At 47.3% G+C, this 23,626-nt stretch overlaps 1 protein-coding gene across 1 annotated transcript; it reads left to right on the top strand.

Annotated features, from left to right (window-relative positions):
* Positions 1-2,701: 2,701 nt before the first annotated feature.
* On the top strand, positions 2,702-22,394 carry LOC119378530 (lysosomal acid glucosylceramidase-like; the record flags this gene model as incomplete). Its single annotated transcript, XM_037647636.2, has 8 exons — positions 2,702-2,720; positions 4,968-5,147; positions 6,549-6,737; positions 9,562-9,695; positions 13,021-13,193; positions 15,147-15,390; positions 19,614-19,838; positions 22,231-22,394. Coding segments are annotated over exons 1-8 (1,328 nt in total), but the record flags the coding sequence as incomplete, so codon positions are not given.
* Positions 22,395-23,626: the final 1,232 nt, after the last annotated feature.

Genomic DNA, 23,626 nt, shown 5'->3' with positions numbered 1-23,626 from the left:
CTATAGGCGACGTCGAAATCGTACTCCTGCAAGCGAAGCACCCAGCGACCAAGGCGGCCCGATAAGTTTTTTAGCGACGAAAGCCAGCACAGTGCGTTGTGGTCAGTAACGACGGTAAAGTGGCGGCCATGGAGATATGGGCGGAATTTTTGTACTGCCCAAACAACAGCTAGGCACTCCTGCTCTGTTATGGTGTAATTCTTCTCTGCAGCGGTGAGAGCACGACTGGCATAAGCAATGACTCGTTCTCGCGAGGTGTTGTCACGTTGCAGGAGAATGGCACCGAGACCATGACTGCTAGCGTCGGTGTGAAGGATGGTGGGCGCGCCTGGATCGAAGTGGCACAGTACCGGGTCGGATGTAAGGGCGTGCTTCAACGCCAGGAACGCACTTTCACAGTCTTCGGACCAAACGAAGGGCGCGTTACTTGCGAGTAGCTGGTGGAGTGGAGACGCAAGCGCTGCGAAGTCACGTATGAAGCGCCGGAAGTAAGAAGCCAAGCCGAGAAAACTGCGGAGGTCTTTTTGACGCAGTGGACGGGGAAAGTCGAGAACGGCGGCAAGCTTCTCAGGGTCCGGTCGAATCCCTTCTTTGCTGACTAAGTGCCCTAGAACCTTGATCGTCTTGCTTGCGAAGGTGCATTTTTTGTATTTAGCTGGAGGCCAGCTTTTGCAAGGCAAGCTAGGACTTCTTCAAGACGTTGCAGATGCTGCGAGAACGTGGACGAAAAAACGACTATGTCGTCGAGATAGCACAAACAGCTTTTCCATTTTAGACCACGCAGTACACTGTCAATCATGCGTTCGAAGGTAGCGGGCGCATTACATAGTCCGAAAGGCATGACATTAAATTCGTACAGCCCGTCTGGGGTGGAAAAAGCGGTCTTCTCTTTGTCAGATTCGGACATCGGTATTTGCCAGTAGCCGGATCGGAGATCAAGGCTAGAAAAATACTCGGCGCCATGTAACGAATCCAGTGCGTCGTCGATCTGTGGCAGGGGGTAAACATCTTTGCGCGTTATTTTGTTCAGCGCACGGTAATCGACGCAAAAGCGCACTGTTCCGTCTTTTTTCTGTACCAAAACAACTGGGGAGGACCAGGGGCTCGAGGAAGGACGTATGATGTTTCGTCGAAGCATGTCTGAGACGTTTTCCTCGATGATCTTGCGCTCTGCCAGAGACACGCGATATGGGCGCCGGTGAATAATACGGGAGCCGTCAGTCTGGATGCGATGAGTAGCGGCGGTAGTCATGCTGAGGACTGGCGAATTCACGTCGAACAAAGAACGGTGTCGATTCAACAGGGCAAGCAAATCTTGAGTCTGGGTAGGTGTCAGGTCAGGACTTATGGTTGCCGACGGAGGTGTGGAAGAGGCATGAAGTGGCGGCGAGCTTGACTCTGGTAGAACAGTCGGAAGGGCAACAATCGCAACCGGATGAGTGTCAACGGCGCAAGTGACTGTTGATCCACGGGGCAACATCTTGGGATCAGGTGTGTGATTTAACGCAGTAACGAAGGCAGACCCGTGGGCGAAGCGAATAAGGCCAGGAATAATCAGAATACCTCGACATAGGGTGTGGCCGTAAGGTAAAATGAGCACGTCGCCATCCACAATGTTGCTGGAATTGACACTGATAATTTCTCCCTTGGATGGCCAAAGAACGTAGTCTGAAGTGGTGACGAGGCGAATGCGCTCTTCGTGCTGAGGGAGAGAGTCATCTGTGGCGTTCAGATGTATTAGGCGCTGACGACAAGATATGGAAGCGGACGCTGACGACAAAAAATCCCACCCCAAAATGAGTTCGTGGGTGCACTCACGAAATACCGCAAAGACAATGTGGTGACGAATACCATCTATAAAAACACGAACCGTACACTGTGCGAGTGGACGAATGACGGCGTTTGTCGCTGCACGGAGAGATGGGCCGCAGTAAGGCGTGGTAACTTTTCGGAGGCGAGAACAAAAGTCAGCGCGAATAATGGAAATTGCAGCGCCAGTGTCCACGAGAGCTTCGACGCGCACACCTTCAACTAACACGCTTAACAAGTTCGACGGGCGCTCTGGAGGAATTGGTGGCTGTCCGGTGGATGCAGTTTCCCCTCCTAAAACTGCATCGGGGAGTTTTCCGAGTGGGCGTTCGTGACATGGGAGGCGGGTCGCAGAGGCGACACTGAACGGCGACGTGGAGAAGGTGACCTGCGGCGAGACTCACGGGAATTCACAGGCACGTCAACATAGTAAGGAGGAGAGGGTGAACGGCGAAGAGAAGGTCGGTAGGGCGTCCGTTGGTAGCTCGTAGTTGGACGGATGCCTGGGCGTTCCTCGGGAGCGTAGCCGCGTTGCTCGTCCTGTTGTCGCCTTCGGCAAAACCGAGAGATGTGTCCTCGATAGCCACAGTACTAACAGATGGGTCGAGGAGGACGCGGAGTGGTGTAGTATTGCTGGACACGCATCGGCGGTGTCAACGAAGCCACAGATGCGTGGTCTCCTGGTGTAGGCACTGAGACGGTGGTGGCTGCCGGGAGCGCCGCAACGTCGGCGTACGTTGGGACCTGACGAGTGCAGGGACCGTCGGAACACGTTAGACGTGACGCGGACGCTATCTCTTGCCTAATGATGTCGCGCAAGTTGCTTGGAGCAGAAGGTAGAGGAGATTCCGGAGCGCAGGAAGAGTAACGCCCGTGAAGCTCTTCACGAACGATGTCGCGGATCAGCGTACGTAAGTCGAGGGCCGCAGGAAGACGAATGTCCGAGGTGTCGTAGCAAAGGCGAAGAGACTGGAGTTCCTCAAGTCGCTGGCAAATGGTGATGACATCCTGGGTGGTCGCAGGATTCTGCGTAGCAAGAGCGTTAAAGGCTATGGTGTTTATGCCTTTGATAATATGGCGTATTTGGTCGGTCTGGGACATGGAGGAGTTTACGCGCTTGCACAATGCAAGAACGTCCTCAATGTACGAGGTGTATGATTCACGGGGCAGTTGAGTGCGTTCAGCCAGCTTCTTCTTCGCTGCCTCAGCGCGAAGTGTGGGGGCACCGAAAATATGACGAAGCTGCTGAATGAACGTGTCCCGGTCGGGAAGATCTGGTTGATGGTTCCAAAACCAGGTTTTCGCGACATCAGAAAGGTAGAAGGGGACGTTCCGCAACTTCTGTGAGTTGTCCCACCTGTTCAGTTCGCTGACGAGGTCGTAGTTTTGGATCCATTCTTCGACGTCATCCCCGCGTAGACCAGAAAACACTGGCGGATCACGCTGCCGGCTGTTGAAGGCTGGAGCGGGTGGCGGAGGCTGGTTTGGAGCGGCGGCGTTCGGACGCAGGATCTTCGTGAGCGGGCATGGCAGGTGGTAGGACGCGACGACCCGAGCGGAGCTCCAGTGAGAACGTGCGAGAGGACTTGGGGATCGAAAAGCACCGTCCACCACTTATGATAGAACCGCTTTATTCGAGTCTAGCTCGAGCTGTTCTACAATGATGATGATATATACAGATGAGGAAGTTGCACAAATGATGATGATATGTCGAGATGACAAAGAAGAGATGACAAAGAATATATATATATATATATATATATATATATATATATATATATATATATACATATATATATATATTATATATATATCCAGTGTACGGCTTAACATGAACAGAGCAATCAAATTCCTACCAGTTGTTAGTCTTCAGAAGACGTTTTTGGGAAGATTCGAAAAACCTGGAGTAATGTGCTCGACCAGAAGTGCTGGGAAGAGAGACAAGACTACCACCCGTCGCACCTGCCTCTAAAATTTGTGACGTTGCGATGTCACCGCCTGCGCTTATAAGCCATGCACCGTAATAAAATACATATAACTGGCGCAACCGGAACGTGAAAGGAGGAGGTGGAATAAGCGTCTATTTTGAAACAGTATATTGGGGCAAGCTCTGGTTCCGCTCTCTACAGTTTGGAAGTTTACACCTTCCAGGAATCCTCTGGCCTTCGCCCCCTATCTTGGCTTTGTTGTTCCATCTATAAACAATTTTCGACCATATAGCTAAGGTTTCTACTTTGTTGGTTGAATGGTTCTCACACGGTACGTACATACTCGCGTTTGTTTTGTGTACTTGTGCGACACGCGTATGCTGTCGTCCTACTTCGTCCCTCCAGTATAGAATGTCAAACGTTTTTCTCGGCTAGCCTCTTTGTATCATCAACCTTATTTCAATAGCACGCGCACATTGATGCCCGTGTTCTTTTTTTTTTTTTTTGATGCATTACCAAAGTACTCAAATTTTTAGCATGATGGGTTCAAATGTGGCAGGATGCAAGTGACGTGGCAATGAATGCTCTAAGGTGCCAAGAATAGCGGTCCGCCACGTTTCGGCGCCTACGTACAGAGCAGCGCAGACCCTGAAAACACAAGATGTAATTCTATTGAGCACCGTATGATGTATAGATATGCCTGCCGAGGTTCTCGGGTGATTATATGGTGCTCGAGTGCTGACCCGAAGATCGCGGAATCGAATCCCGGCCGCGGAGGCTGCATTTCGATGGAGGCGAAATGCGAGGCCCGTGTACCAGATCACCAGATGGTCAAAATTCCCAGAGCCCTCCACTACGGCGTCCCTCATAATTACATCGCGGTTTTGAGACGTAAAAACCCGAACAATTATTATGCTTCATAATGATGGAAAGGCAGCGCTAGAACGAACACAGAAGGAACGAGAAGACCGGATAAGCGCTGTCCTGCCTTTATCCCGTCCCTCTTGTATTCGTTCTAGCGGTGCCTTTCACCATTACGAACTCAAACTAGCGTGTCCACCTATCTGTTAATCTGCAGTTATTACGGTGCATGGTTATGACATAACGCCTTAGCCCTATGTCATAGTGCCTACCGCTCTATCGAATTATTCATTACTCTCATACGCTTCCAAAGTCTCCTGATTAAATAACACTCGGCACCCTCACTCCCATTTTAATCCGAAGCCGCAGCTGCCCAATGTCAGCCCAGGGACTATGGTCGAGGCAGCATTGTGTGTGTATGCAATGCCACATACTGCGACTTTATCGGCGACATCGGGCTCCTGCCCAGTGGAGCAGCGCTGGCATTTGAGAGCAGCAAAGCCGGCCATCGTTTCACCAAGACCACCCTACCATTTGGCGAAAAGAGTGGTAAGTTGCGTTATATTGCTTTTGTAGCGCTTTCGTAATTTAAGCGGGAATATTCGTGGCATTTTAGACATATATATTTGCCGCGAATTTGTTCAGGCGTGTTACAGACTCACTGCGTGCGTTCGGAACTGAGGTAAGAAAGTACACAGCCGCTTTGTTTTCTTTTAAGCCAAAAAAAGGTCACTCTAGCTCTGTTGAGTGTTATTGGCCTTTTTATGTGCACGTTTCGTTTCTTTTCCTGCATGTAATGTGTTTATAATAATCTGAACTGAGTATTTATTTATTTTCTTGTTCTAGAAATTAACTTTGGCTGTATAACTTCGCGGGTGAACTTGTCCATATATTACAGCATAAAAGCAGCAAGAAAGTAAATTTTGAAAACGTGTAATTGAGGTGGCATTGAAGAGTTCATTCTATTTATAATGATCGCGCTGAGTAGCAAAATGAATTAGGCACCAAACATCTTGAAAATCGCTGTAAGTCTTTGCTGATTTCTAAACGTATCTAAAACCTTTATGTTCAGATCATATAGAAGCAAATTAATATCGCAGCCCCTATGTCGAAATCTTACAGAGAATTTCCATAAAGGTGCCAAAGACTACGCTTGATTTTATCACGTGGTTGTGACGGTGAAGGCGGCAGTGAGACAGGTAAAGGCGAACCTTTTTATTGGGCGAACTTGTGCCAAGAAAGTCAAGTAATATTCAATATATAAGTTAGTAGAAGTCACAATACGACGACTGCGGTGGGCAAGATCATCGGTAGTGGATAATCTGGGGCCGAATTCACAAAACTTCTCTTTCGTGAGTGCTTTTTTGCAATTGTCAGCTGGCTTCGCTAATGATATGCCCCGCATCGTGATTGGCTGAAATATTCTCTTAAGAAAAATGTTAGCGTAAGACCTTTTTTGTGTGCATACGGGCCCTGATCATCGATGGAACACGTCGGCCTTTATACACGCGCGATGGGACATTCCAGCGCGATCGCTTATACTCGCGTTAGTTACAGAATAAACTCAACAGCTCGAGTCGTGCGCGCCATCCTATCAGAATATTCCAAAAACAATCGTGAAAGTTTCCATACAATCTGACGTGACCCGCGCTGAGCGATAGTAACAATTTTCTTGGTAGAGCCTGATCACAAAAAATAATAATATTAAAAAAAAGAGAAATAGACGCGCGCGCAATACTACTCAATTTCAAGGCATGCTTCTCTAAAGAAAGGCGCTCGTGGTAAAAAAATTCTTTGATTGCGTTTTTTCAGTTGTATACAGTCCTACTGTCATGTACTAATGCACTTGTCTGGCGCTTCAACAGGCACTTTAAAACTCTGACACGTGGGGCTAGCGTTTTGCAGTTTCTCCGCACAGCCTCAGTAGTGCAGAGAAACTGCGTTCTCGAGTGGAGCATGAAATTCAGCGAAACATTTCCACAGAAAACGGCGCGCTGCTGCTTGTAGTCGATTCGTCGAGGAAGTACCAAAAGGTGTTCGGATTCGGTGGTGCCTTCACCGATGCCGCGGGAATAAATATCAAGTCTCTCCCGACGAACATGCAAGATGACATCCTCAAGTCTTACTACACAAAACAAGGTAAGGGCTATATCTACGTATGGTTATACTTTCCAGCAATACTTATAGTCTTAACGTCCATTTCCAAGGTGTCTTAACCTTGCAATACTTATAGTCTCAACTTCCAAACTGTGAATTGGGGACAGATAAATGATGGTAATTGCAGCGAGGTTATTTGGACTGTTGTGATTGTGTCATTGGACACAGTTCCCGCGAAGATGTGCAAAGAGAAGAGATGTGGCAAGCGTGTCAGAAAAGCCGTGACCAACATCGTGATAACGTCAGCGAGAATAGGGGATATTCAAAATGTACAGACGGGTCCACTATTAAAGGGAACACTTGCGTGAAGGGCATGTTCGAATTTCATTCTCTTGCATAAGCATAGTGGCTTAGATTTGCATAAGACTACTGGTGGTTGACAGTTGCGACACCTTTTGACAGAACAGTGCCATGCACGAACGAAGTTTCCCCACCCACTTGCCGTTAGGGGGCTAGCAATATGAAGGGTGCTCATTCGAGTGTTCCCTTTAACAGTGGACCGTACTGTACATTGCCATCTGTCGACAATCCCGTAAGCTCGATCCGCCATGTTTTGTTGCGTTCGAAAACGAAACCAGTCGCATATCGCAGCCTTTCAGGAGATAGGCGCAGATTATTTAGCTTCGTTCTGCGATGACTTCCCGGCAATGCTTGGTGCGCTGTTCAGGCAATGAGGGAGCCCTAATAATGCCGGAAACAAGGTGGCAGTAATTTTAATCGAATTCATCAGTTACATGGACGAAGAAAAATAATATATCCACGCGAACTTGTTTCGTCAATAAGATCGGGACTGGTGCTTCGTTCAGAAATGACCGGCGTGCGCAACCTCAGTTCTTATTTCTCCGTGCAATTTAGTTGCTCGCCTGCAGCATAAGCTAGGCTTACAGGACAATATATTAGGATATATGATTTTTAAAACAGACGGCCTAGGTCGCACACGCGCGAGAAAGCATGATTGACCAACATTAGCTTTTCGGTGTTGCAGATTGACGAAAGCAAAGATCTACATATACAAACGTGTATAAGCAGTGCCCCAGACGCTGCTGCGTGCGTCCGCGGTAAATCAGTGCCGCCACTCGAGACCCCATCGCACAGATCCACACAGCCATCGCTTTGCAAGCTTCGCAGCGCAGTGTGCGCCGAAGTACACAGTCCGCACACCGCGTCTGCCCTTCGCTTTACACCGACTTATGCCTCCGCTTTTATTTTAAAGACGATAGTCTTTCTTGGGGAACTTAAATGCAGACATTTTGGTCTGTCTCTCTTTCTGTTTGTCTGTCTGTCACCCGATTCAGCCACCCGGCCAAGGTTTAACCACTTGCTGAACGCCCAGCCATATTGAACTGGTACCGCCGTTCATACTTGTGAAGATTGTCATATTATACGCATATCTGAGGCGCAACATAAATACGTATTATGTGGTTTGTTCCTTTAAGAGAAAATACATAGATACGTAATTGTAAAGACCCTAACGTTTCTTTTTCTTGCTTCGGTCAGCGTGCACTGGGAACACGGAGCGAGTTACGAAGCCGTGCTATAATGGAGCTGTTTGTTTGGTAGATCATCGTATTCATCTTTGCGCTGATCGCGGGCCCCTGTATGCTTGTATGCTGTTCGCAATAGCCCGCGGCGCGCGATAATGCACGCCTCCGTGGCATGCGAAAGCAAAGAGCGCAATATTTTAAAAAGATATGTCAACGCACACGTATAACGTTCAAGAAAAGCAGAACGACAGTACTAAAACCGCGCAATAGATTACGACCACAAGGCGTTATAAACAGCCAGTGTGCATTGAAAGAGCATTACTCGGGCCGCTCTGTCTGTACACAGTCCAAACGGGCGATCAGTATTTTTGTTTGGTTTGTGGCGCACCGCTCATGCACATGTCCATACCTTGTTCATTCCGAAAAACTACGACACACGTTATTGCGAAGGATGTAAAGATATATGTGGCTAAAGAAATGAGTCGAGGAATGCAGCACAGCGTTGCACAAGTCGCGCAGAAAGAACGTGGGTTCGATATCTTACACGCGTTTATAATCGCAGTGGGAAGTACAACGGAGATGTAGTGCAGTGCAAGGATACCTTAGAAGTTTGACAGTCACATCTCATCTGCAATGAACACTTTTCTTGAACGCCTACCTCAGATCGGAAGCACGCTCCACTAGAGAAGAGCAGTTCGGCTTTGCCAAGCGATGGGCCTCGAGCAGCTGCCGTCCGGATGAGTTTTGAAACGCGCAGAGCTCCGACATTGCGTTCTCGTCGATCTGTGCCAGCACAGTGAGGTTCACTGACCGTTCGGCGCTGGCTGACGGAAGAAATGGCCGTATTTTCTCGGTCCGAATGCTCCGCCAACGACTGCGGCTCAGCCTCCCGTGGCCTCTCTTTATGGAGACGCTAGCAGATGATTCCGCGACGGCGCCCAACAAAAAATGGCGCACGCGCCCAGTGACTCCAGAGCACGAAGCATTATGAATATGCCCTATTGATGTGCTCAGTGCGTCTTCTGAGGAATATAAGGAGATTTCGTTGCTGGGCTAGTTGGCTATCTCTGTTTATAATCAATCAATCAATCAATCAATCAATCAATCAATCAATCAATCAATCAATCAATCAATCAATCAATCAATCAATCAATCAATCAATCAATCAATCAATCAATCAATCAATCAATCAATCAATCAATCAATCAATCTCTGTTTCTTGCTCTCGCACACTCACAACCTCTTTTACGGCATGGACGCTTATCCTGCTGTCTATTAAACTTTGTTAACTCAAAGAAAGCCATAACTAATTTCTTCTTCAGGACTAGCGTACACCATCGGCAGGATTCCAATGGCCAGCTGCGATTTCTCCGTACGAAAGTACACCTACGACGACACTCCAGGCGACTTCGAGCTCAAAAACTTTACGATAGCCCCGGAAGACTTTTATCTCAAGGTAACCAGAAATTCGATCACTAAATTAGCAATAAATTAGAAGAAGTTCACACAATGCTTAGCGATGCCGATGTCTCCCTAACTCCAGTTTTGTGCGGTATAGATTTAAAAGTTACGTCATAAGGCATTACATTGCCCGGTTGATTATGTCCCATGCGCTGAAGAGCGGTTATTTGAAGAAATATTGAGTCGCATTTCGTCGTGAAGTATGGTTTTCTAACCTACACTTCTGTTCTTTTCAAGCTCTCTCAAGGAGGCTCGCGGCATGTTTCATGTGCAGGACTAAGTGGTCATCATCTTTGGAACTTTCAATTGTGTTTCTCTCACTAGAATGTCGGGCGCGGGACTATCGGCAGTGTTTAAAATTGCTGGAATTATACAGTGAAAATCGCGTAGAGGTTCCTATTTAGAAAACCCTTAGCGCAACTTAAAGTGGTCCTGAACCACCACTAGTGCTTAGTAAAAAGCACATACAGCGGATAGCAGACGCTACTGTGAATAGCTGAGCAAAGTTCCGCAGTCGTGCGGGACAAGGAAACAGAAGCGGAGCGCGAAGTTGCCACTTCCTCGAGCGCCCGCTCTCCACACAGAGGCCCGACCCGCCGCGGTGGTCGAGTGGTTGTGGTGCTCGACTGCTGAGCCGAAGGTCGCGGGATCGAATCCCGGCCACGGCGGCCGCATTTCCGATGGAGGCGAAAGTGCTTGAGGCCCGTGTACTTAGATTTAGGTGCACGCTAAAGAACCCCAGGTGATCGAAATTTCCGGAGCCTCTACTACGGCGTCCCTCATAATCATATCGTGGTTTTAGAGCGTAAAACCCCAACAGTCATTATCATTCATACAGAGGCCCGTACTCACTCTCTTCGGAGGGCCATCAACAACAAATTGCTGCTATTGGCCGATAGCTGGCGCAAACCTCGAGCGGCGCTTGGATCACATGAGCAGCTTGCCAATGGGAGCCGCCACGTGCCGGGCTCCATATAGTGTGCTAAAATCACACCGTAGCGACTTTAGCGTGCTTTTTGTGTCACACCGTGAGACAGAGAGCGATCACGTTTCGTGACGCGCACTCAAGGTCACAGCACGCGCCTGACGCTGCTTCTTTTGCCTTCGGAACTTCCAGCGCACTCATCGGAAGGAAAGAAGAGAGAAAGCGCTTAAAGGGGCCCTGCAACACCTTTCTTAGTTATATTGGAATAGTCTCATTATTGACGTATGACTCTTCACGAGTCATATGCCGCAAAAATTTTTCGAATCCGTCAAGTCTAAGTGGTGTTACCAAATTATAGAGATCACGTTCCGCAGCTTTCTCCCTCAACTCAACGCCGCGAGCGCGCGGAGAGCTAGGCAGCGAGTCGAGGGAGGGAGCGCAGACGAGCGAGGCTCCGCCCAAGAGCGCCGGCGGAAATTTTTTCTTCATTTTTTTCTCTCTGACGTCTGGGCGCAACCAGCGCAACCACGTGGTCTGTGCCGCCACTTCCGGTCGGCTTGCGTCGTTCTCGTCGAGCGGAGCCGATCGCACTGTGTATCGCGCGTGCTTGAAAACTGCGCGTCGGTTTGGTAATGTTGGGTGTGCACCTCGAACGCCGTAGTGTTTTCATCGCTTTGCCAACCATGGAAGCAAACCTGCGCGCTCGTTTGGAACGAATGACAGCTGAGATCGGTTTCGGCCCATACTCCGATACACCGCCTCGTAAGACGGCACTGGCAGACGACCCCGAAGCGCCGCCATTACCGGACGCCAGCATTGTTATCGGAGACATGCTGCACGGCTGCCTCGGTCGGTCGTGAGAACGTGCCGACGATGCAGTTCCCAGCTGACGAGGCAACACTCGAACGGCTGCCACTCTCAACGGCAACCGGCGATGGTCAAAAGCACAGAAATATTCACGTTTTCGGCACTGCGCATGGCGAAGAAAACGGAACCACGCAACTACGAGCAGACGAGCTGTCGGTGAGACCGGAAGTGCTAATATTAATGTTTGTTCGGTGTTTTTAACGCGATAACAGAATATAAACATACATATTATCTACTTATTGAACTCAAAATTAACAACGAAAGTAATAATGAGGGTGTTATCGTGATTATAACATCAGCCAATGGTGGAACTGCCGACAATCGCGTCATATTTTGCGGACTAATACATCATTTGTCGAGAGAAGAGGGAGCGATTTTCAGCTGTCTTTGAGAATTTATTGTAAATTCCAGGCCGTGCGCATCGCTATAATATTTGGCTCGCGTGTTCTCGGGAGCCTCGACTACCGATCGGCAGCGCTTTTTGAGCATGCTCGAAAAGTGTTGCAGGGCCCCTTTAAAGCGTGCGAGAAACCCTGTAACTCTGATCGTTCTTGAAGGAATCGAAAGAATTTTGCGGCGATCGATTCGTGAAGCAGTACACTCCGATACTGTTCTGAGTCGATAATTACATGCAAATGTGATGCAGGACCGCTTTAATACCAGCCGAGAACGTCGCAGAAGAAGCCAAATCGGAAGGCATGCTATAAGTATGAACAAAAGCCGAACATATTTCTTCCAGAAATGCCCTCCATATACATGCGACTCCGTAATGGAATTGCTTCACTATTTGAAACAGACGCCGAAAGGCTCATCGTTTTGCGCTTATTATCCAGTCAGAGAGATGCATGACATGCAGAAGGCGGAAAGGTTTACCAGGAGATAAATATTAAGTTTGTTACCTGGTAATGTCGAAATATTTCTGCAACATTTTTCTATGAAGCAATATACCTAAAAATGTTTATTTTGCAGAGTTATTCTCACCCGCCCCGGTGGTCTAGGGGTTATGGCGCTCGACTGCTGAGCCGAAGGTCGCGGGATCGAATCCCGGCCGCGGAGGCCGCATTTTCGATGGAGGCGAAAATGCTTGAGGTCCGTGGGCTTAGATTGAGGTGCACGTTAAAGAACCCCAGGAGGTCGAAATTTCCGGAGCCCTCCACTACGGCGTCCCTCATAATCATATGGTTGTTTCGGGACGTTAAACCCCAACAAATATGTTAATATTAGATTTATTTCCAAGACGTTTAGATTGTTTACATGTTCTGTCTTCTTTTTCCAGCGGCCAGAATCCTATATTTACTTCTTTTTTCTTCAAATACATATTTCGAATCGTCGGATAATTTTGTCGAGTTTATACAGTTTCGTTTTCTGCTAAAGCGTTACTGTAGCAATACTTTTTGCCTGTTGTTGTTGTTGTTGTTGTTGTTGTTATGTTGTTGAAGCTGCCGTTCTTGCAGTTCTGAGCGCATTAGCGAGGCCTGGGAGCACAGCGGCAAACTTATCACTAAGCTTTTTGGTTCATCCTTCGCAGATTCCGTACATCAAAGCCGCCATGTCTATCTCAAGTGAGCCGATATGGTTCTTCGGGAGCTCTTGGAGCAGCCCTTCCTGGATGAAAACCAGTAACACTGTGGTGGGTCGTGGCACCCTGAAGGGTGAACCTGGAGGCCCCTATTACAAGGCGTGGGCCAAGTACTACGTCAGGTCGAAATTATCTGTATATGCTGCACAATACATGCGCGATCGAAAGCCGCGAGTATCTGTAAGCGGTAAAATTTCGTTGCGTTGAAAGACCAGGAACATTAATCATGCAATGGTCATTTAATCAAGGAGAAGCAAAATCAAAAGTGCCATGTGAAATTGAAGATACAGAGCTGTGGCTATCACTACAAATTAAAATAGTGCTGGGAAGTATAAGCGACTAGCAGTGTGACAACTCGATATATAGATAAGCTTCAACTTGGTGGTTAAATGTAGAGATGAAAATAGAGAATTGACAGCATGTCGAGGGCATGGTTCATTGTGTAAAGAAGCGTGAGGGCATTGAATAAGAGCTAATGATATGATTCGAGTGAAACATTGTGTAAAGAAGCGTGAGCTAAAACTCTCTGATAATGCTTGCGTCCATCATGCTCTGTGAAGAATCATCCTGGCAATTGTTTAGTAAAAAGACTTATTCTCACTCTTTTGGTTTACGTACAGGACAGCAAAATTTTTTTTCATGTCAGCAATAAACTGCATGAGGCATAGTTGTCGCGTTTCTCGCAATATATGTTAAGCATATCACATAGTGTCAGCGCTTTTTCCATTATCGCAAAATCACCTTCTGGCAGAAACCAAAATATTCAACGTGCTCCCTTATAGTTAGTACCACTGTTGGGGCTGAAACACAAACATGGCAGCTCAACTGAAAGCGTTGTCTTAAGCGGAGTATTTATATGACGGCAATCTTTGCACTTGATCATACAAGATAGAAGCGCCAGCATCCGAACACTGAATTCAATTTATGGCAATCTGAAGTTTTTCATATTTACACTGTATGAAGTATATCCGTCGCTGTTACTGCGGAGAGACTGAGAACGCTTTTAAAGCGTTTTTTCACTTCATTTCATTTTTATTTCCGTAAGGACCCACGAGGGGTTACTACATAAAGGGTGGGATATTATACAATCAATATTGCCACGTACCGGTGGCATCGCGATCAAGGAGACGAAGAGAAGGACGGCAGGAAATAAAGTGGCGCGAGCTGTTCGTATCGGTAGCGCTGCTCGCCTAACCAGCTGTAAATACATCTATTCATATTCAAGTCTGTGTCTTTCCGGTAACAAAATTGTTGTCACAATGAATTAATGCGAATTTACATTTCATATGCCATGCATGAGGCTCGATGGGCCTGTGCTGTGGCAAAAAAATGAAGGAGAACATGTTTTAGAACGGACACGTGGGCGAAAAATTTGCAGTTGATGACCAGTGCAGTGAGTTATCTGAGCTGCAGGGATAATGTAGGGAGAGCGATTAAGCGACGAGTGAAGGAACTTGGGAAATAAGGAAAGGGTTGCAACGCGTCGGCGACAGCTAGCTGAAGTACTAACACATGCTACACAGATTCTAACTCGCTGAATCTAGTTTCCCTGCACATGCGTCAACGGTATACATGTTCCATAGAGTTTCATATAGATACGCTAGAGGGAACTCTGGCGCTAGTGTCTATGGGAGCTGCAACGCATGGCGCTTCAGCCAGCATGGGAATGATGGGTAGTACACAGATTTGTCTAGACTTCATTCTTTCGGCTCCGTTTGGCTCCGCGTCGCCTGCATCCGCTTTGTCGCAAAACGAAGTTCAGCAAAAGTCAGCTGTTCCACTTTCCCACTTTTTTAGGCTCACCAATTCAAATCTGGTCACGAAGTTCACAACGATCCATTCTTTTATCTGAAAGAAAACCAAAACACAGCAGTAAACAAAGTCACAAGTGCGTTCGAACCCCCCAAGTACGAAGACTAGACAAATTTGTGTACTACCCATCATTCCCATGGTGGCTGAACGATCGCCGCGCCAGAGTCCCCTCTATTTAATTTTAGGAAACTCTATGCCATGTTCTGAACGAGTTCTACAAGCGATCGTTCATTCTCTACCTTTACACCCTCGCGGTCTTTCAGGTTTGTGCAGGAGTACGAGCGCCATGGAATTCCCATCTGGGGCCTGACAGCGGAGAACGAACCCACGATGGGCTTCCTGCCGGGCTTTCCGGGACAAGCGCTTGGTTTCACGCCGAAGACGCAGAGAGACTTCGTCAAGCTCGACCTGGGGCCGGCGCTTGATGAAGCCGGTTACGGAGCGGATAAGCTGCAACTCATGATCTTCGACGACAATCGCATCTTCCTTCCACACTGGGCAGACGTGGTAAATATTGCAGTCCTGCCGTCACATATAGTGAGTGCTCTGTAAAGTATTTTCACACTATATAAGCGGCGTTTTAACACGAAAGTGTTGTATGCCGTGATCCACCAAGACTTTCATGACGTATTTCCGTCACGGAACTACGTCAGCAAAATGAACGCCATCAGAAGACAAAGAAGAAAAAGCTATAAGAAAAAAGCTTCGTTGATAGGAGCCGAACCCGTCACCTCTCGGTCCGCGACGATGGCTGGCGGGCGTTGAGCCCACTGAGCTACCGCCAAACAAATTACGGAGGCGACATGAACACGTCACACTTTCTATTTTTCTCTATTTTTCACACTTTCCTCTCAAAGTGCTCTTGGATGGATTGGTGGATGGCGTCCCCTTTACAACGGGGCGGTGACTTGTGTGCCACCAGGCTCGAAGAAAAAAGAAAAGCGCGCCGTTGCCACGACCGTCCCATTCGGCGCGTTTCCAATAGAAGTGTAATTTCGACAATGCTTTAACAAACCGCAAGGTGGCGGCTTTAGCCCAAGCCTCGCTCATAGCATCCATCCACATTGAAAAATAGCTCTCCGATGCTCGCCTGGCCGTCGCACCGCGTTCGCCGCTCGCCCTGTGAAAATTAACGGCCAGACTAGAAGGAAGACCCGACGCGCCTAGCGTTTCTCTTCGCGTTTCACGACGCCTTGAAGGAGAGCATATCGAGTATCGCAGTGTTTATTATGTGCTTGTTGATGCCATCTTTGCACGGGATTCACCATGTGCGGTGTCTAGGTATACGTTAACAACTTTAGCTACCGCAAGGGTTAAATCAGGATCATGGGCGTTAGTCGTCGGTGCGGAGGTGTGCCACTAGGCGTCAACGAGAGTGCGTCCACATCAAACGGTGCTATATTTTCCAAACAGTAGACGTTGTACGAGCTCTCATATACCAATGCACTATAAACAATAAATTACTTCTGTGAGAACACGTTTCACTTTCGTGTTCTACCGATTCCTATGACGGTGGGATCAGGCATCCTTTTTCTGATTTCTGAGTTCGCAATTGATTTTTAAATTTCCTAATGAAAATTTTGAAGGTGGTCGTGCCAATAAAAACGTGTACAGAAAGCGTATAACTGGTAGGACATTGTAGCACCACCTGCTCATCTTGCAGGCTAGTCAAACAAAAGCGATCGCAGGCTGTGAGATCTTCGTTAAAGCGGTACCTCTCGGTCATTATTCGCGCTTATCAACAGTACAAACACTGTAATTAGTCCGATTCTTTTATTCATCCCTTGTGAGGCGTTTGCCGGACGCTTATTGTCACAATATAGGCGTCGTCCGCACCTTGCGCTACAGACGGGTGGGTGTCGACGTCACCTTTCATGACCGTTTCTTTATGACTGTTTCTTCACTTTGCGGGATTCCGCAGAACTGATTTACCATAAACAGTCGCAGAGTGCTGGCCTGTGCAGCAGTTTAATATGAAGTCGATCAAGACGCTGCTTGACTTCCTGCGCTCGACTAACATATTAGAGGGAGACTCATACCATCAACATTTCTTGCGCAAACTTGCGAAAGAAACTGAACACAGTAAAGAAAGACGTACGAAACACATCAGCGCAATCTGTCAACTGTTTAATACATAGATGAACATGATATAACTACAGTGACCACACACGTGCGCAGAGCTGTCCTAGCTACCGACGCCATCTAGCCTCGTTCATTAGCTCAATTTCCTTTTGGCTAGATCAACGAGGCTATATGGCGTCGGTAGCTATAGGGCAGCTCCGCGCACGCGTGTTTGTCACTGTGTGTGTGTATATATATATATATATATATATATATATATAATATATATATATATATATATATATATATATATATATATATATTATATATATATATATATATATATATATATATATATATATATATGTATCATGTTCATCTACGTATTAAACAGTTGATAGCTTGCGCTGATGTGTTTCGTACGTCTTTCTTCGCTGTGTTCAGTTCCTTTTGTAAGTTTGGGCAAGAAAAGTTGATGATGTTTAACTAACTAGCCTATTGTGAAGTTTCTCTTAAGACTTTGATACTACCGAATAATACCGGTGTCACACGGGTACTTTTGATCGCGATCAGGGCCGATCCGAATCGCACTTCTTGATCGCGATAACAAGTTGGCGTTGGTCACTGCTACACGGTCACCCTAATCCGGATCGAGCTTGGTGCACACGTCATCCAAATTGCTATCACGGAACCAGGTCGCGATGCGCAGATCGCCATCGAGCCGGATCGCGATTAAGTGTGACCGTGTAGAAGCACCTGATCCGGATCGAGCTTAATCCTGATCGGCCCTGATCGCGATCGAAAGTGCTCGCGTAGCACCGGTATAACATAGGGGACCGATGGGCCCGATTTTTTTTTTGTTGTAGTCACGACCATACAAAACGATAAAAAACTAAGGAACGGAAAGTGGAAGTTTTCTTAAGCAGTGTGTATAATCAGCTAAAGGAAATTGAAAGCGTGCGAAAAAAAAAATAACCTTCGCCATAGTTTTTCGCGAGTTAGCCTTCCTTGCTGCTTTGTTTTCCGTCTGTCATTCGCTCTCCCTTCTCCTCAAGCATAGGATAGCAAACCAGAAGTCCTTCTACCGGTTAACCGCCTTGATTTCAGCTGCCCCCCCCCCCCCTCTGCACTCTCATCCTCTCTGCCTGCATTTTCCTCACTATCGATGGATATTACAAACCTTTGTGCTACAAACGGGTGGTTGTTAATCTTCTCTTTTCGTAATCCACGATTGTTTACTGCAGAGGTGATCGGATGTCGAGACAGGGCGAGTCCTGTCACGAGCGACCACCTGTGTGCACAATAGCGTGGACAATGACGAAGAACGTACTCGGGATAGTTTCTTCGCTGCCGCATTTCAGACAGTGTGGACAGAGTAATAATATGATCCGGCAAAAAGACAGAGTATAGAGCTCTTGAAGTGGATAGGAGGACGGATAGCGAAGGCCTGATCGTGAAGCAGGCATATACTATATAGGTATGGCGGCATTCTCATATGCGACTTATTGGCAGGCGTCCTGCGACCCAGTTGGAAGCGAGGCAATGGTTAGAAATTCAACTGATTTCTTCGAGCCACACAATGACTTGTCGGCATATAGGCGGGATGCTAGCTTGCGTGGCCGTTTATGCGCAAGCAACGACAATGAGATACGAAGAGTAGCAACCACGAGCTATTTCCGTGTGGTGGCGGGCCGGTCGAGTTTGCCGACGTGAACATCGATCATCTTGATTCGCGGACTCTTGTTGGTCATTAATGCGTACGCCGCTTTAGATATAGATGCCATGAACAAAACAATGTCTTGAAAGATCCGGTAGCTCGGTGCGATCGCTTTCCATTTGTCGTGTTGACATAGAAGCTTGAGAAAACAAAAGAGAACATTAGAGCACGCTATAGTTACGAGCTGCACCGACAATCATGATCGGCAAGGATGTGAGGCTACGGCCTGCTAATGCGCGCACTGGTAAGGCAGTGACGTCGAAATACACTTTAGAGTGTTCGAGCCACGAGGTATTTCAGTTTATTAAAGACGATAGTCTTTCTTGGGAACTTCAACGCAGAAATTTTGGTCTGTCTGTCTGTCACCCGATTCAGCCATCCGGCCAAAGTTGAACCACTTGCTCACCGCCGACCCATCTTGAACTGCTACGGCTGTTCATACTTGTGAACGTTGTCGATCAAAAAGTAAATATTACGCATATCTGAGGCTCAACATCACTACGTAAGTATTAGGTGGTGTGTTCCTTTAATAGAAAATACATAGATACGCAATTTTAAAGACCCTGGTCTCTTAAGCTGCGCTGAAAATGCCTATGCGCGCAGACGAACGCCCTCTGCCACGGAAGGAGGAAACCCTCCGCACAAGCTCATGTTTCCCGACGTATTGACATGTGGCGTCCATATCTCACGCAGCGCCTCCTCTATCGTCTTTACACGGCATTTGCAGCGGAGCACGCAAATACGCGGCCAATCTTTTTTCTTACGTTTAATTTCCCTCTAGGTTGCGCACAAATCGCAAGAATGTTGTCTCGGCTCACGCGTTTCCGACCACTGCATGACAAAGGTTGGAGTGTGTTGGGGTCATTTCAAAAAGTCACACTGCCAATTGGTTACAACCGAAACAGCTAGAAACTCTGTTTCCCTACATTACCGGCAACGGTTCGCTGCACAGGTGCTGGGCGACCCGGAGGCGGCCAAGTATGTTCACGGAGTCGCCGTCCACTGGTACACGGACAACTTCATTGGTCCGTGGGTCCTTGACAAAGTGCACCAAGCCTTTCCGGACAAGTTCATTCTGGCCACCGAAGCATGCGCCGGCTTTGGTCCGATTGTTAAGGACAGGGTCATACTAGGAAGCTGGGAACGCGCAGAGCGATATGCCAGCGACATACTGCAGGTGAGAAATTACAGTGTGTTTAATGAAAATGCTGCAAATTGGCAGAAAGAAAAATGAGTCATGCCTTTGGAAGCCAACATATCAGATGGACCTGAAATTAGCTAAATAAATAAATAAATAAATAAATAAATAAATAAATAAATAAATAAATAAATAAATACATGACGACAAGGGCCAACTATTCTCAATATTGTCGGGTGGTTGTGACGCGAAGAAGGCGTCAGTCAGACGGTTAAGGATGAAACTCTTTATTGGACGAGCTTTTGCCCAGAATGATGACATGCCACTTAATGTACAAACAGGTACAAGCCACAATAAGATGATAGCGGCGAGCAAGGTCGGCAGTCGTCGATAGTCTGATCGTCGGCGGAACACGTCGGCTTTTATACACGCGCGATGGGACATTCAAGCCAAGAGTTTGCTAGGATATTTTACTAGCTGTGGCGCTGCGATCGTTCAGCCGCCATGGGAATGATGGATAACACATGGATTTGCCTAGTTAGAGGTCACTCTAGCCTAGTCTTCGTGCTTGCAGCTTCGGACGCACTTGTGGCTTTGTTTATCGTTGTGTTTTGCCTTTCGTTTCATATAAAAAAAACAGCTCGTTGTGAGCCCCGTGAGCCGATTTGAATTGACAAGACTAAAAGGGCCAAGGTGGTGGAGTGGGACTGCTGAACTATTGCTGAACTTTCTCTTGCGATAAAGCGATTGCAGGCTACGCGAAGCTACACGGAGTGGAAAGAACGAAGCTTCGGCAAACCGTGGTCGATGTACTACCCATCATTCTCGAGCCGGGTGAAGCGTCATGCATTGCAGCTCCCATATACACTAGCGGCAGATTTCCCTGTAGTGTACTATTATGAAACTCTGTGATTCCAGCGATATTGTTGGTAATTGCGTTACTTCCATAACAAATTCAACTGCTCGAGTCGTGCGCGCAATCTCATAGAAGATTAAAAAAAATCGTAAAGTTCCCATGCAATCTGGCGTGGCCTCCACCGAGTGATAGCAACACTTTTTTGTTGGTGAACCCATTCACTTAAAAAAAAGAAGAAATGGGCCTGCGTGGCAAAGTGAAGCTTGCCGCGCTATTTATTTGGTGAGTGCATGGTAGATTTTACGTTAGCACATGAAGGATTGCCTAATTCGGTACCTAATGCGAACTCTTTTGCAAGAAAGTCAAAAGAATATTTCGCACATACTAGACGAAGTGCCAGTTAACAAAGAAATGAATGCAATACACGCAACATTGTATCAGACGCAGAAAGACAAATTGGGCAATTGACGTAATGATAGGCGTGCGCAGGGTTCCAAATCAGAGGGGGGGGGGCGAAGGTTCATCGCAGCGCCCCCCCCCCCTCCTCTACTAAGTCAACATACGAGGCAACTTTTGCACCCTCCCTCCGCTTGGGTGACTATAGAGGGGGGTCAATGTATGGGGCAGATTTTGCGCCCCCTGCCCCCCCCCCCCCCCCTCTGCGCACGCCTGTGCACGTGATATTACCTAGTTTATGACCTTGCATTCAATATTTAAGGCATGCACTAGAGCAGGGGTCTCAAACTCACCGAAGCCAGCGGGCCACAGTCACGCAATTTAGTCCAGCAAGGGCCGATATAGGGAAGACGGTAGAAGCGGGGGGTGGGGGGAGAAGGGAATTTGTACAAATTCGGCTTAGGAGCCAGTGGTGACGAGTGACACTATAAAAAACATGCATCCTTCATCGAATAAAACCCAGTTGGTAGTTCAGCACTGGTCCTGTTGTACATACATGTGTCTTTCGTCTCGTCTTTCGTGCTGGTTGACTTCGCAATTGTGCAAATGGTCAGCAAGCGTTGTCATTTGAAAAGAAAATTTTTGCATATCTCATATACGGGTCATTTCTGAAGGAGATTTGGTGCCAGGATGCCAACAACATGTCGACACCGATCTCGAAATTGACTAAAATTCGGACGCCGATTCTGAAATACAGAGTCGTTGTTTCACGGATATGCGTATCAACACATGGTGACCGCAGGGGGTGCCTCACGAAAACAATTGCTTTTGACCAGCCATAAATGTGGGACGAAGACAGTCATGTGCGGCCCGCGGGCCGCGTGTTTGAGACACCTGCAATAGAGTGTTATTTAGCAAATGTGAGCGAGATGATATTGTATGCTAAGCGGCAGCGCATTTAAATCAGGTGGTTTCCAATGCTCGTGCATCTTATGAGTAAAGGTATACCAGAAAGAATTTTTTCAATTTTTAATGGCTCTTCATTTTTTCCCTGGTTCAGCTTTGCGAAGTGTTTGTTACACAACATAAATTGCACTGGCGCGATATTTTAGCTGTAGTTTTGTTCGCTGTTTGGGACCTCAAGCGTATTATTGTTCCTATTTTGTTTATTACCACTAGGATCTAAATCATTGGGCTAGTGGTTGGACGGACTGGAACATTGCTCTAGACACAGAAGGGGGACCCAATTGGCTCAGAAATTTTGCCGACTCACCCGTTATCGTGAATGCCACTGCAAGGGAGTTCTACAAGCAGCCCACATACTACGCCTTGGCCCATGTCAGGTGTGTATTTCATTTTTTTCGATATCTTTTTTTGTTTCACTGCCCTGGAGTTAAAGCTCGTTGTAATGAAATGTGTTATAACAATCTAATTATTATAACGAATTAATAGTTATTCCTCTTAGCAGGTGTAAAGGGGAGACAGTTCATTTTTTTTAAAGACCGAGAAACCTTTGCGTTCAAGTTATCGTTTTAACGAAGCGAGGGTTTCGGATGAATGAATATAACGAACGTTGTTTTATAACAACAACTTACCGATCAATTTCCGCAAATTAAGACCAAATATGCCGGCGCATGGCGCTACTATATTAACCCGCCTTGACCCGCATTCACAAACCTCTTAGCTCGTAAGCTCCCTTTGTCACTGGTCTTGCGCCTTCGCTGAGCGTTCTCGACAGCACTACAAAGTCGAAAACGAGGACGCTGTCAACGTGATTCTACTCGCCTAAATCAAAGCAGCGTTATTGTTCGGTGACTGGGAACGTATCATGAGAGCCCGGCTGCTGAATCAGGAACCACGCGCTAATGCTACACCACTGCCGTCGCACAGCCATACTAAACACCACTGCATCCCCGCAACCATCAATCTCCAGCGTTGGCCAACGTATACACGGCCACATGACAGTGGTATCAGGTACACGACACATGTTGCGCATTGAACAAAAGGCGAGGTGTGTTTAACCTGGCACTTCTTATTTTCCATGCCACTGATACCACTGTCATGTGGCCGTGTATACGTTGGCCAAACTAGCCGTTGCTTAAATATTCGCCTCCAGGAGCACAACAGAGCCGTGGCGTCAAGGGTGCCCACTTGTCCCAGCACTGCACCACGTGCGGATGCTCACCTTTTCTCGTTGACGCGATGGTTCTATCTAGGCATCGAGATAAAACCACGCGCGAACTAATTGAAGCTTTTCACATAAAGGGATGCGGGGATAGATGCGTCAGCCACCCCTTCTATCGCCATAACAGAGATAGAGTATTCATATTTGATCAACACACTGCATTAAACTTATCTGCCCTCCGCTCCCCCCTCTCTCCCCCCCCCCCCCCACGCAGTTTGAATTTTCTTTAGTCCGGTTTTCTTCGAACTTCCTTTTTGTATAGACGCATGCGCCTTCATGATCTGTTAAGGGGATATCCATCTCGTTTTGTTTTGTTTCGGCGAGGTAAATTGCACCACGTGCCCTTTTTTTGTAACGTATTTATGTGTGCTCTTTCAATAAACCTTCAGT

Source organism: Rhipicephalus sanguineus, unplaced genomic scaffold (genome assembly GCF_013339695.2).
Source record: "Rhipicephalus sanguineus isolate Rsan-2018 unplaced genomic scaffold, BIME_Rsan_1.4 Seq8587, whole genome shotgun sequence".
Classification (NCBI taxonomy): Eukaryota; Metazoa; Arthropoda; class Arachnida; order Ixodida; family Ixodidae; genus Rhipicephalus; species Rhipicephalus sanguineus.
Note: the sequence above shows the minus strand (reverse complement) of the source record. Positions and strands in the feature narration are given on the sequence as shown.